The following is a 12,218-nucleotide window of genomic DNA, read 5'->3' on the forward strand; positions in this document are numbered from 1 at the left end:
GTACCCCAGACATATTTTTTGGGCCTAGATCTGCATGTCCTCAGAAGATCTTAATACCTCATCCACTTCAGTTGATGTTGATCTGCTTGTTCATCCTTCTTCCTTCCTTCCCTGCTAAGAACTTGTGAAGATGAAAGTTCATTTATCCCTAAACATGTTTTCTCCTCTGCTTTGGTATTAACAGCTTCAGAGGATCCTCAGCCTCAGCAACATCCCACTGCCACAGCTGCTGGACTTGCTGCTGCTGCTGCTAAAGGAAACCAGAACTTTCAAACCAACATACACACTGACTTAGTTACAGTAGCTCCTGGGGGCTGTCGTGGAGGCAGGGGGCCCCCGACTGTTGCTAGACATGGCTCATGAGCAGAATGAGAATGTGGGTGTCCCAGCGCCTGAAAGTTTAGAGCCTGACCAGGCAAATCAAATCACATGATGCATGAAGTATGCCAGCAGCCATCTCCTGATAGCAGAGAGAGACATAGCAAAATAAAGTGATTTGCCAAGGACAGAGCTGGGAGTTATATTGTTGTACCTCCCGGGGCAGAGCTGGGTATGTACAGACACAAGATGATGTATGCTTTTCTGGGTGAACAGACGCTTTGGATTTTGCGGTGTTTTTATTCCTCCCCTCACCTCTCCCTTTCAGTCTCTTTGCCTCCTTCATTCTTTCTTTCTCTTTATTTTTTTCAGGACTGCTCTTCATATCTCTATATTTGATTATGTTCTCCAGGGATTACTGCTTTTTCCTTGCTAAACACCTGCTGCTTTTTTGTGAATAAGTGGAGGACAAAAATGCAGCAAGGCAGAAACGGAGGGAAGCCAGGCCCCAGAGAGCTACAGCTGAGTGCCCGAGGAGGGCTCTGGCGAGTGCATGCCTCAGCTCCTGGCTTTGCTCTGCTGCTTTCACTCTGCTTTTGTCACCCTCTCTCTCTCTCTCCAGTCAAGTCACCAGGTGAAATCTGGCACCGGCCGACCCTCAGTTACCTCACAGAAGTGCTTGCAGGCTGCTGGTGCCAATCCCTCTTTTCTCCAGTAATAATGGATTCCCTCTGATATAGTCTGCCTTTGCTGTAATTTTGGTCTTGCCAGCATAACTTGGCACTGCTAGTAGCTGGAAACAAAAGCTACTTGTTCACGTCTTTATGTCTCCTCTCTGTGTCTGCTGCTGTTTACAATTCCACCTGCTCTCCCCCGTCTTGCGGGAATCTGATCATTTTGTCAGCTCTCCTGCCCCGTGTCCCAGAGGCTGCACCTTTACAGGGAGAGAAGGAGCTCTGAGGAGGGATATGCAGCCTGGGGGTTTGGACAATGGTATTGAGTAATTTATCAACAGCAGTATCCCTGCTGGAAACAAGTCATCAGCAATAAGAAAAGTGCATGATCTTCCCCCCTGAACTCCAGAGCAGAAGTAGGGCCCAGCACTGAATGCTAATGGCTTTGTGTAGGGCTCGTTGTCCTCTGTGTTTGTTCTGAAGTACAAGAAGAAATCTGCTTCCACAGGAAAGCATTTTCAGCAAGGTCCATAGAGGTGTTTGTACAGTCCCACAAAGGGTCTATGTAACTCCTTCAGCATTTTGGAGCTATTGAGGGTTTCTACCAAAAGGACTCCAGCCTAAAAACATCTCCATGCACAAGAAGGCAGCTGGTGCAGTCTTGTTGCACTGTGCAGTATTAGTGCTTGCTCTTGCTGCAGCCAGACATTCTTTGCTGTTGCAGGACTGAGGACCACAGCACTCATGTTTGTGAACCACATCTCTGAGCCTGCATTTGAGTCACAGCTGTCCAGGTTTCCATTTTAGTCACACAAGAAAAAGAAAATTTTGTTAAAACTTTGTTCCTGCAAAGGGTGTGGGGGCAAGAGCCTGCTCCTATCCTTTTGCTAGAAGTGCATTTCTGCAGAATACTGCTGCTGATAAACTGCCACGATTGTTCTCTTACCCCATGCAATTCCTCTCCCATAAATCCCATACAGGTGTGTCAGTCTCCCACTCCAATACAGCATAAGGTACGTATAGCACAGATGTCCAGAGACCTTTCCTATAAGATGAGTCCTATGCTTTAATGGATACATTGGCTTTCTTTTCCATACCACTTGATATTAAAAGTCTTTCTATTGATTCCCCAAGTCTCTAATAGACTGGACTTGAGCTGTCTCATAGACTTGCGCTGCTTTGATGACCAAAGCCAGCCTTGTTGACTAGAAGACAGAACAACAATTATTTTTTTTCTTCATTTTTCAGAGAGAGACGTGCGTGGGACTGCAAGTCTTCAAAGCCTATGGTCTGTGGTCCAAGAGCTAAAAACAGTCACAAACTTCTCCACCATCTGGATGAAAAATTACAGCTCAACTTGCTACGGTTTCTTCTTCAACTGTAAGAAAAATAGTCACTTTTAATAGGGTTTATCTATTTAAATTTTTCTCTGCTTGTAACAGGGAAGAAGCTAAAAAACCACAGTGGGGTCACAGATTTAGACTAGCTACCAGATTTACAGTCCTGAGAAATGTTCACATAACTGAGTGATGTATCACTCAAACATGTAAATAAGTTTTCCATGGGGAGCTCTCAGACTCTGCCTCAGAGGAAGAGTTTTGCTTAAATAAGCATGGAACAGCTTTGTTGTTGCAACTTTATGGAGCTTGTCCCTTCAGGCTGCTAGTCCCAAAAGCTATGCAAGTCCTGGCCAGGCTCGCTGATGAGCTAGCAAATGTGTTCAGCTACAGACACTACCTTGCTAGCCCTGCCAGCACTCCTCTCCCAGTTCTGTTAGAAGCTGGTGCTGCTGCCCTTTACTAATAGTAGAGCAGTTGTATTTTTTCAGGGAAGGGACATAGGACATCTGGGTCATCCACAGTGAGGATGATTCTCAAATGCATTTTTTGTGGAACTAAATTATAATAATTCAGCTTTTGGCTTGCTTTGAAGTTAGTGCAGTCATGCTATGACAGTTGTGGTTCCTTTTCTTACCAAAAATACAATGCAAGTTGTCCCTTAAAATGGCAATTCCTGCTTCTCTGCAGCAGCCCCCTTCCTTACAGAGAACAGTGGCATTGTTTTGCCGTTATTTTTGATAACTCTTCCACCTATCCCAATTTCTTTAAAACAGGGATTTCGAGATCTTCTGTGCCAGCAACAAGAACTAGATTCAAGGGTAGAATTCAAAATTATAGATAAATTATTTTCAGAATAAATTATATTCAGAATATTTTAGAAGCAGATTCAGCTCAAGAGATCCAGAGAAAATAGTCAGGAAATACTAGTCTTGTATGGAACAAAAAGGAGGAGGCATAAGAACAGCAGACAAGATAGAAGCAGAAGAGAGGGAAGATATACTGGATGAAATCAGGATATAAAAGCTTATAAATGTCTCTATTTTAATGTACAAAAAATACCAAGTCCTCAAATATGACACTTTCCCGGCAATGACCACATTGTTAAGAAGTTTGCCTTTTGGGGCAAAAGGGGTGGATATGCTCAGTGGCATTATTCCAGCCTTATGCTTGAGATCTCTTCTAGGCACATTTCAAGCAAGTGCTATTACAAGCCACACATAGGCACACACACAAAACAGCTAAGAAAATAGAAGTAGGCGTTTATTTCAGACAATGAAAACAGAACAAGTTTTGCATGCAGATGGCCTTCTTTGAAATCTGGCTCTTTCAACACATGTCAGCATGGCTATATATCTTTCTGAGTTACTGTGACAAGAGCTGAGAATGGATGGATAGCTGTTTTACTGCAGTTTTTGATAGCAATTTTCAGAGATGAGGACTGTTTTGGAAACACAAGTTTTAGAGTCTACTTTCAGAAGGTGCTTGAGATTAGCAAGTAACTTTAGCTACTCCGATATCTCCTTCAAAGATGATAGAGTTTGAAGGAAAATCAGTCATAAAGGAGAACTGAATTTGGTTTCTTATCACATTGTGCTTGTTTAGGGAGGGCTTTTTCAGAGGTTTGTCAGAGCCAACTTCGTAGCATGCATTTCAACGAGAAAGGGCTGTGATCAAAGGAATAAACATACTCCTGAGTGCGATACATCTGCGCTGGCATAGCATGTGGCCTCTTGCATTGGTTGGAAAGAAAAAGGATCAGCAGGCAATAAAACAGGCAAACTGTTTTTGATTGTCCATATACTAATTATTTGCTTTTTAACTTTTTTTTTTCTTCTAATATTTTGGTCCCCATGTTGGCTTGCTAGTGTCCTAGGTTTACTTTCTGATCTCAGTCATTAGTCTCCCTGCCCCAGTGGGAAGTCAATTCATTCAGCCAATGTGGTAAATGTTGTGTGGCTGCTTTCACAGAAGAATTATAATGACTGCTGTTAGTATTAATCACTGTATTCTTGAATTAGTTTTGTAAGGCACTGTCTGGAGAAAGAAGAACCATATTCACATGACAAACTGCCATAACTCTAGCGACATCCAAAGAGAGGGGCTGCTTAGCTTAGCACTGACTGGGGTCTCTTATTTCATTTAAGAATACATTTATCTTCCTTCTGACATTCACGTCTGCTTTATACTAAGTAAAATTATTATTTCTGTCAAACTTGGGTCACATCCACTGAATCCAGTGGTAAATGAGGGAGTGAAACTATAAAAGATGTGTTCCTTAAACACTGCTAAGACAGGAAAAGTTAGTGTGTCCATCAGCAGTTATTATCTTTCTCTTGTGCTATTCACTAGTGGTACAGGAACTTCCCCAGGCCTCACTCTTTTGATAATTTCATTGTGTTGTAACTCCTTATGGTAGATAACTACGGAACAGTATTTCTGGGAAAGCAAGGTCGGTAGGGAGAGGCAGCATCTTTCACTAGCCTTGCTGATATATTTGGCAAAATCAGATGTGCTCTCAGGTTCTGAGACCCTGCAGGTGACTCTGTGCTTGAAAATGTTTTATATCTGCTCTGGTGAATGATGCTCCAAGATGCTCTGCTCTGCTCCAAGCCTCACTTTCTCTGGCCATCACAGCTACAACACCACTGCTATTAAAAAACACACAGAGGATCATTCTTTCCCTCCAGGCTTCCATAGGCCAGAAAAATGATTTTTGTATGTCCCTTAAGATGTTGGGAGGGAAGAAGCAATGTTTTATATATCAGTGGGCAACACTTTCTCTCCAGCTGTTGTCTGGTGTTGTCCTCTGAGCAGTCCAATCCCTCCTGCTTCACAGCAGTTGTGATATCTCAGTGCTGAAGTTGGGCACTGAATCTTCCCACTCACTTCTGGATACAGCCCCCATGCAACCCACCATCAGACCAACAGCTTCTGCTCTGTTTAGACCAACAATTCAGGCACACATTTCATAACCATCCACTTCTGGTATCAGCTTTTATAGACATATAAAATAGCTTTCCTTCCCCCGACATCCATATGCTGAACTGCCAGATTACACAGATGCCCTTTTTTAAAGTTCTAATTTGCAAAGTCTCATTAAATGAAGAATTAACTGCAAACTGAGAATTGAATCACTTATCTGTCTTAAGCAATGCTATGCTGCTACACAAACTGTTTTCTAGGGCTTTCACAAGTCATTTTAAGGCTGGGTTTACCCTAGGCAGTGCCTGGTTGTGAATCTGCGAATCCTTGACCCAAAATTCACTTTTCAGTTACATGGAACTAAATGCCCAAATGGACTTTCAGAGGAATCTTTGTGCTTAACTTCTGCACCTTTGATTGTATACCTTACATACTGAAGAGAAACAGAAGAAAGGAGAGAAAACAGAGGCTGGAGAAAGGCCCAAGGTCAAACAGAAGGTGGGAGCCAAGGCAGAGCTGCCCTGTCTCAGCTCTGGCCATGTGCACCAGGTGCTGGTAGGGAGCTGCCTCCCTCCCTCATATTTTCTAACAGCGATTTACCGTGGCTTCGCAAGCTGGCTGCCTGTGCTTCTGCAGGGTGAGGATATTTGAAAAGGAGAATAGAGGATTGTGTGTTTTTCTCACTATAAGCTAGAAGAATAGAGTTTGTGCTTGGATTTGTATTTATTCATGACAATTTTTCCAGGATGATGTAATATATTAAATACAAATATTTATACTAATGCACTTCCATAGTTCCCCTTAGACCAGGGAGATGAAGAATGTTTAACAAATCTGTTAGCTGGCTATGGCTGTTATTTTTCTCTAAGGGCTACCACAGTGAATTGTAATGTTCATTTAAATACCAGCAGCTTCCCATCTAAGACAGGCTGGCATTCTGACTTCACTGACCTCCTGTTCGCACAAAAATCAATTGGTGTATATAGGCCTTGCTATATTTGCACTTAACCTAGATACAGCTATGCTGCTGGAAGAGAAGTGTGACACAGCTTAAAATGTTTTTGGCCAGTGCTATGCCAAGCTATATCAGCAAGCATATACATATAGCTTCTTGATGTTTTGATCAGTATGGTTATAGCTATTCTACAGCAAAGAAACGGTACAAAAATCACACACAAGCACAAAGTTACCAAAGCCAATATTTGTAATGTGGGCCAAATTTGATTGACTTTAAAATGTGTTAATTAATAACAGACAAGCTAGCACATCTGCTAAATGTTTCATTTTTCTTTAGCAAGTAAGCAATCAAAAATCTCAGTCTTGGATATGTTCCCATTTCTTGTGCTTCATTAGCTGCCCTGTGTGTGGACCCTGTGAGTTTTACAGTCTATCACAGTAACAGTAATGCAGGATGGCTTATTCTTAGAAACATGAGTTTGTGTGAGCAGAGACTCTTTATTTCTTGGGGTTTCTTCAGTTTTAACATTCAAGTTTGTGCTGTTTTTTGCTGCATTTGTATGTCCTGAAGAAAAAAAAGGTAACATCTGTGAACGACACATTCTTTTGCTGACCTTGTCTTCATCGCAAGTTGAGGAGCTTTTTGACTGATTGGCCACCGTATTTCCATGTTTGGATTTGACACATCAAGTTAGGGCAGAGACATAGCCCAGATCAAGACTGTCTCCAGGTAGAGTCATCTGTTTTCAGGCTGTAAGATTTCAAAAGTGAAAATGGATTCATCTCTGAATACTCTTTGGATGCCATTTTGTGGTAGCTTTATAAAAGTGTGACTCAGAGCATGTAATTAATCCCTAAAGCATTTCATTCTTTGACAAGTTTTGCAATAAGTGGGACTTTGCAATAATGAAATCATTTTATTTCCAAAATGGCAGAACGAGTTCAGCTGTAACATTTCTGCTGGGGCTATAGCAACATGTTTATTTCTGTGCTGAGGAAAGAAATCCAATAAAGATGGATGTGTTCCACTTTAAAGCAAGGAAAGAATTGTGAGATCCAAGAATATCTGTGCATATATATAAAGTTTATTATAGACTCCTGTAGTTAAATTTCTTCATGATTTGTTAAACAGGGAGAAGAGCTGGAAGATCTATTACCTTAATGATTACTTAATGAGAGAAGACTACTGAGGTTCTGGGACAATGTTCACAGAATTATCTACACTGCTTGAAGGTAACTATCCATATTGCTTTTAAAGTCTGATTCATTGAATATAAGAATGTCAGTGCAGCATCAGAATAAAGATTAATTTAGGTAATTTGCTGTCCAGGGCCAGTAGCAGATGCTTAAAAATGAGCACCAGCTTATGGTTTCATAATACAGCTTGAGCCAAGATAACAGCTCGCTACTGCCAAGAGGGAAAGGTCCTGCTCTTTCTTTCGGCTTCTGCCCCCCCAGCTCCTGGATTCATAAACCCCAGCTTGCCTGTGTATTTCTGGTGCTTATCTAGACACACACTAAACCAATTCACTGAAATGGCAGAAAAGTCACTTAAATAATAATAAAAATAAGTGCTTTTGTCTTTGGTGAGTTGAGCTGGCTTGCCTTATGATCAGTCAGGTCACAGAGCCTGACGGAGGGGTCACGCACTTGGGATCAGTGGATGTGGGAGGAAAGAGCAGGGAAGGCTGGACAGGAGGCGGAATGAAGGAAAGAACTAAGAAGCGGGGGTAGGAGGGAGTGAGGCCTCCCAGTTGTGTCAGCAGTGAGACATTTATTTGGCTAAACCATCTATTTCTGCCTGTTTGACACCTACTGGAAAATCCAGCTGATCTTCCCAGAGAAGCATTTACAGTGGGTGGAAGAGCTCTTTCCTGAATGGAAATAACTAATTTACAATTTATCAACAAGTCTGTACAGAGTTGTGGGGTTAGGGATTTTTTTTTCCACATGTGCATTACTTTACACTCATTGTCCTTGAGTTTCATTGGCCATTTTATGCTCGGTCATTAAACATCATGCAATGTAGGCCACACTAGATCTTAGTATCCAGAAATTGTTGTATCCTCTGAAAACTTTGTCACGTCATTTTTTAGCCTTTTTCATGTTATGTATTTATATGTTGAAGAATACAGATCCCAGCACTGAACCGAGGAGGATCATGACAACTGCCTTTCCACTGTGAAAACTGAGTGTACATAGTTCAGTGCTCTCTTTCCTACCTTGTAAGCAGTTATTAGTCCTTGAGGGAATCTTTCCTTCCAAACTGAGAGGGCTGAAGGGCTTTTGATAAGGAGCACTGTTGCTACCTTTTTTGGAAGGTGACAAACTGACCACTTGAGCATTGATTCTGTCCATATGATGGATGACTTCCCTGAACAAAAGTCATGTTGATATATGTATCATATTTACTATTCTTTGTCTTCTTTGTTTCTATCATTGCTTCTTATGGAGGTTAGGAATTTTTTCTGTGATTTTCACCAGAGGCAGGGAGCCCTTGTGAAAGATTGGTGCCATACTGCCACCTTTCATTCCTCTAGCACTTAGTCCGTGCTAAGCTATAGATCACACGTCATGGCACTTCCATAGCCGAGGTGCTTTAAACTCTTGAATAAATATCATCTGTTCTGGGTAGTTTTTCACCGTTTGGTTTCTCAATTTTTTCCAAGTCATCCAGTATTGATTCGTTAAGTTGAGGCAGTTCTTTCTGGTGAAGAATGTCTCCATCGCAGGAAATTCATGGACACTTTTAGGGCCATTAGATACTTCTGAAAATCTCTGAGGTTCTTTTGTCGCTTAGTAATATGTCCAATCACAAACATTAAATAAATAGTCGCTGTAGTAGGCAAAATAACCCCCTGTGAATGCTGATAGGCAGCGGATAATTGTGTGTGTCTGCGTGTTGCGGGTGAATGTCTGAACATCCCAGCTGGAGGAAGATCTTGGAAATGGGGGAGATCAATAGAGGCAAATGCCAGGGGATGCCCAGGAACCTTGGCTGGTAATACTGCAGAGTGACAGCTGCAAGCAGCCGCACAGCAGGAACGAGCCCGACTTGCAGCCTGGCCTTCCCAGGCCAGGAGGGATGTCCCATCTGAGGACAGAAGTGAAGACCTAGGGAAGATAGCAGTGGTGGGCCAGCAAGTGAGCGTATGAAATAATTGGGTAGGGTAAAAGATGTAATCTCGTTTGTTCTTAAATAGAAGCCAGTATCCTGATCCGCTATGGATTGTTGTTTGCTCTGTCTCACCCATGACAGGCATGAGTCAGGACCACTATATATTTTCTTTTTTTTTTCATTTATTCTATAACAGTAAGTTGAGGCTTCTTTTTGTCCTTTATGTTTTGAGTCTTGAAATGCGCTTTGATAATGTTTTCAACTGTTGCTTCTCAATTAGTAATATAATAAATCTACTATTATTTTTGTGAAAGGTTGTATGTTCCCCTATTTACCTAATTCCCATATCTGGAGAATAAGTGAAAAGCTTCATTGTTATTCATCTTGCCATAAAAGTTGAAGAACTGTCAACACTGGACAAAGAATACAGCTATATACGCAATCAGATCTGGCGCTATTATTATTTAAGCTGAAAGTGATTTTCTGGGGTAAGAGTACATTTAATTGATCTTCATTTTAAATTCATTATGTTTTATTCTGTGCAGTTAACTGTCAACTTGTAAGCCAAACTTATGTTTACTCTATTGCAAAACTAATCTTTAGAAAAACTGTACTGCTTTTTCCTGACCTGAAATATCTAACACAATATAGATAGAAGTTTAATACAGTGACCTGTTTTTTTATTAACATTTCACTTTGTGGAATGGGTATAGGAGATAGTTCATGATCTTTTTCAAGTGCTGCCCATTAGATTACCTACTCAATAATTTTTTTTACAGTGCCTCTGAAATTTGGACCCCAAATACTTATTTAGATACACAACGAGGCTACATGACATAGAAAAGTGATGAACATTTACCAGCTTCTCTTGCCTTTCAGCCTTTTTTCTGTAACTCAAAACCCTTTTCTTGTACTTTAACAGACAGGCAATCTTTTGTTTTACCCAGGCCTGAAAGCAGGACAGGAACTATTTCATTACTACCTCTAACCTAAGTCAGGTGCTGTCAGTGCTCAGCTATCCAGCTATTCAGCATGCCAATGAAGGTAGGTTACATTCCCTAGACAGCTGGCTTCAGGCTAAGGAGTCTTGTACCCCAGAAGCCTTCACTTTGAGGTGTTGCTCCTAAGGCTGATAGGCACCTGACTTTCTTCTTAGATTAATGGTGAGTACCCAGAGTCCTTGGCAGCCTCAGAGCATTAGTTATTTTGTTTTGATAAAGCTAACTGGAATGACGCTTTGAATTGTTAATTGCCAGCATTTTGCTTTTTTTTTCTTGGAACATTTTTTGGGTTTGTCTCCTACTGACCTACAGAAACTGCCTACTCACTTGTTTATCTCTTAGTTTTCTTCCAGTCAGGAACATAATGAATAGCAGCCAACATCATTGTAACGCTATAACAAATATCTCCAAACTTCATGCCAAGCCATATATTAAGATTTTGCTGTGGAAATCGGAATTTGATAAGAATAGCATTCTTCAGTTTTATGGATTGAGATGTAATAAGAATCAATATCTGGGAGTTAAATCTATGCAAGTTCAGGCTGGTGATAACATACCGATTTTAATGGTGAGAATGATTGGTCATTGAAACAAATTATCTGCTGATTGGAATGGATACCCTGCAAACTAAAAATATTCAAATCAAGGTTGCAGAGATTTTTGGAAGGATGTACTTGCTTCAGCCTCAACAAAAACTGTTACAGGAGAGAGTAATGGTAGGGATCAGATTATATTACCCCAGTTTTCTCTTTTGGTCTTAAAACTCTATGAATTTTATTTCTTGGATTGGGAATCTTTTCCTTCTGAATTATTTACCAGTTTACATTTTTATCATCTTTCTTCACATCTTCACTAGCATAGTAAAAGAATAAGTAAACAAAAGTTTTTGGCTTTTATTTCTGGAAGGCAGAAAAAATCCACAACTTTCAAGTCACAGTCAGCTTCCTCTCTTCTTTCACCTCCTATTAGGTGAAAGAAGGCACCTCTTATTCACCAATAAGGACAGATATATATTCCTCTCCCTCTCCCTTATCATGTGCTGAGGTCAGATATTCCATGTCTCATACCTATCTCTGGAGATAACTGTTGTATGCCTAAGTGCACAGTGGAAAGGACTGGATTTTTATTGCATTGGGTATTTTTTCTGTCTAGCAGGATTGGCAGAAAGGGTAGCAAAGCAAACAAAATTAGTATAAACCCTAAGGTGGAAATAATGTCATCCAGCAGACTAAAAATCTTTGTTATATAAGAGTTTTCTTCCTCTTCAAGTCTCTTTCATTTGTGGGCAGGGATGCTGAAGGCCAAGTAACAGCTCTAGGACTTTTAACCTACTCAGACCATTTCACTTCGGTGTAAACCTCTTTGAACCTATGGCTAGTTCAGTGATTCACTAAAGGAAATGCTAGTTTCAGTTCAGTTCCTAGTAAAAAGCACATACCAACTTCACACTGCCAGCTATCACAACTGGTTAACACCCTTCACCTTTGATCTCTCCAAACCCACCCAACTCTTGCTGTTCCATGGAAAGCTTTGTTTCATACTGGAAAGTGATCTCTATAAGGGTTTACTTGAATGTACAGGACACTGCTTCTGTACTTGTTCTGTGAGTGGTTTTGACACCATTAAATGCTTCCTTTTCCATTAATTTTATGTTTGCAGTGGTCAGCTCTTTGCCTTCCAGGGGTAAGGCAGCTCCTGGAAGGCAGCACACAGCATGGCAAACGCCACCTTGACAGACTAGCTTGGTCCTAGCTCAAGCAAAGATGGTCTAAGTTCCTACCAGGATTCTCTAAAGAATTGTGGCTTTCACTGGTCGGTGTCATTTGATTGACTCTAATTAAGGTTATATCCCTAATAAGTTATTGTTTGCACCAAGTTTTCTTGGTCA

General features: G+C 40.9%; 1 protein-coding gene across 4 annotated transcripts in view; it reads left to right on the forward strand.

Moving 5' to 3' along the window:
* FAM180A (family with sequence similarity 180 member A) overlaps positions 1 to 12,218 on the forward strand; it is a 99,904-nt gene that overhangs the window by 5,650 nt on the left and 82,036 nt on the right. For 2 of the 4 annotated variants that reach the window (XM_072849700.1, XM_072849720.1), the window contains 4 exons: positions 185 to 550; positions 2,241 to 2,372; positions 6,783 to 6,941; positions 7,344 to 7,444. In XM_072849700.1, the coding sequence (XP_072705801.1) occupies positions 7,414 to 7,444 (31 nt within the window). In that variant the 5' untranslated portion in view covers positions 185 to 550; positions 2,241 to 2,372; positions 6,783 to 6,941; positions 7,344 to 7,413. Of the gene's footprint in view, positions 1 to 184; positions 551 to 2,240; positions 2,373 to 6,782; positions 6,942 to 7,155; positions 7,261 to 7,343; positions 7,445 to 12,218 lie in introns of those variants that run through there. The other 2 variants (XM_072849710.1, XM_072849730.1) reach the window with 2 other exon arrangements.

Source organism: Ciconia boyciana, chromosome 1 (genome assembly GCF_034638445.1).
Source record: "Ciconia boyciana chromosome 1, ASM3463844v1, whole genome shotgun sequence".
Taxonomy (NCBI): Eukaryota; Metazoa; Chordata; class Aves; order Ciconiiformes; family Ciconiidae; genus Ciconia; species Ciconia boyciana.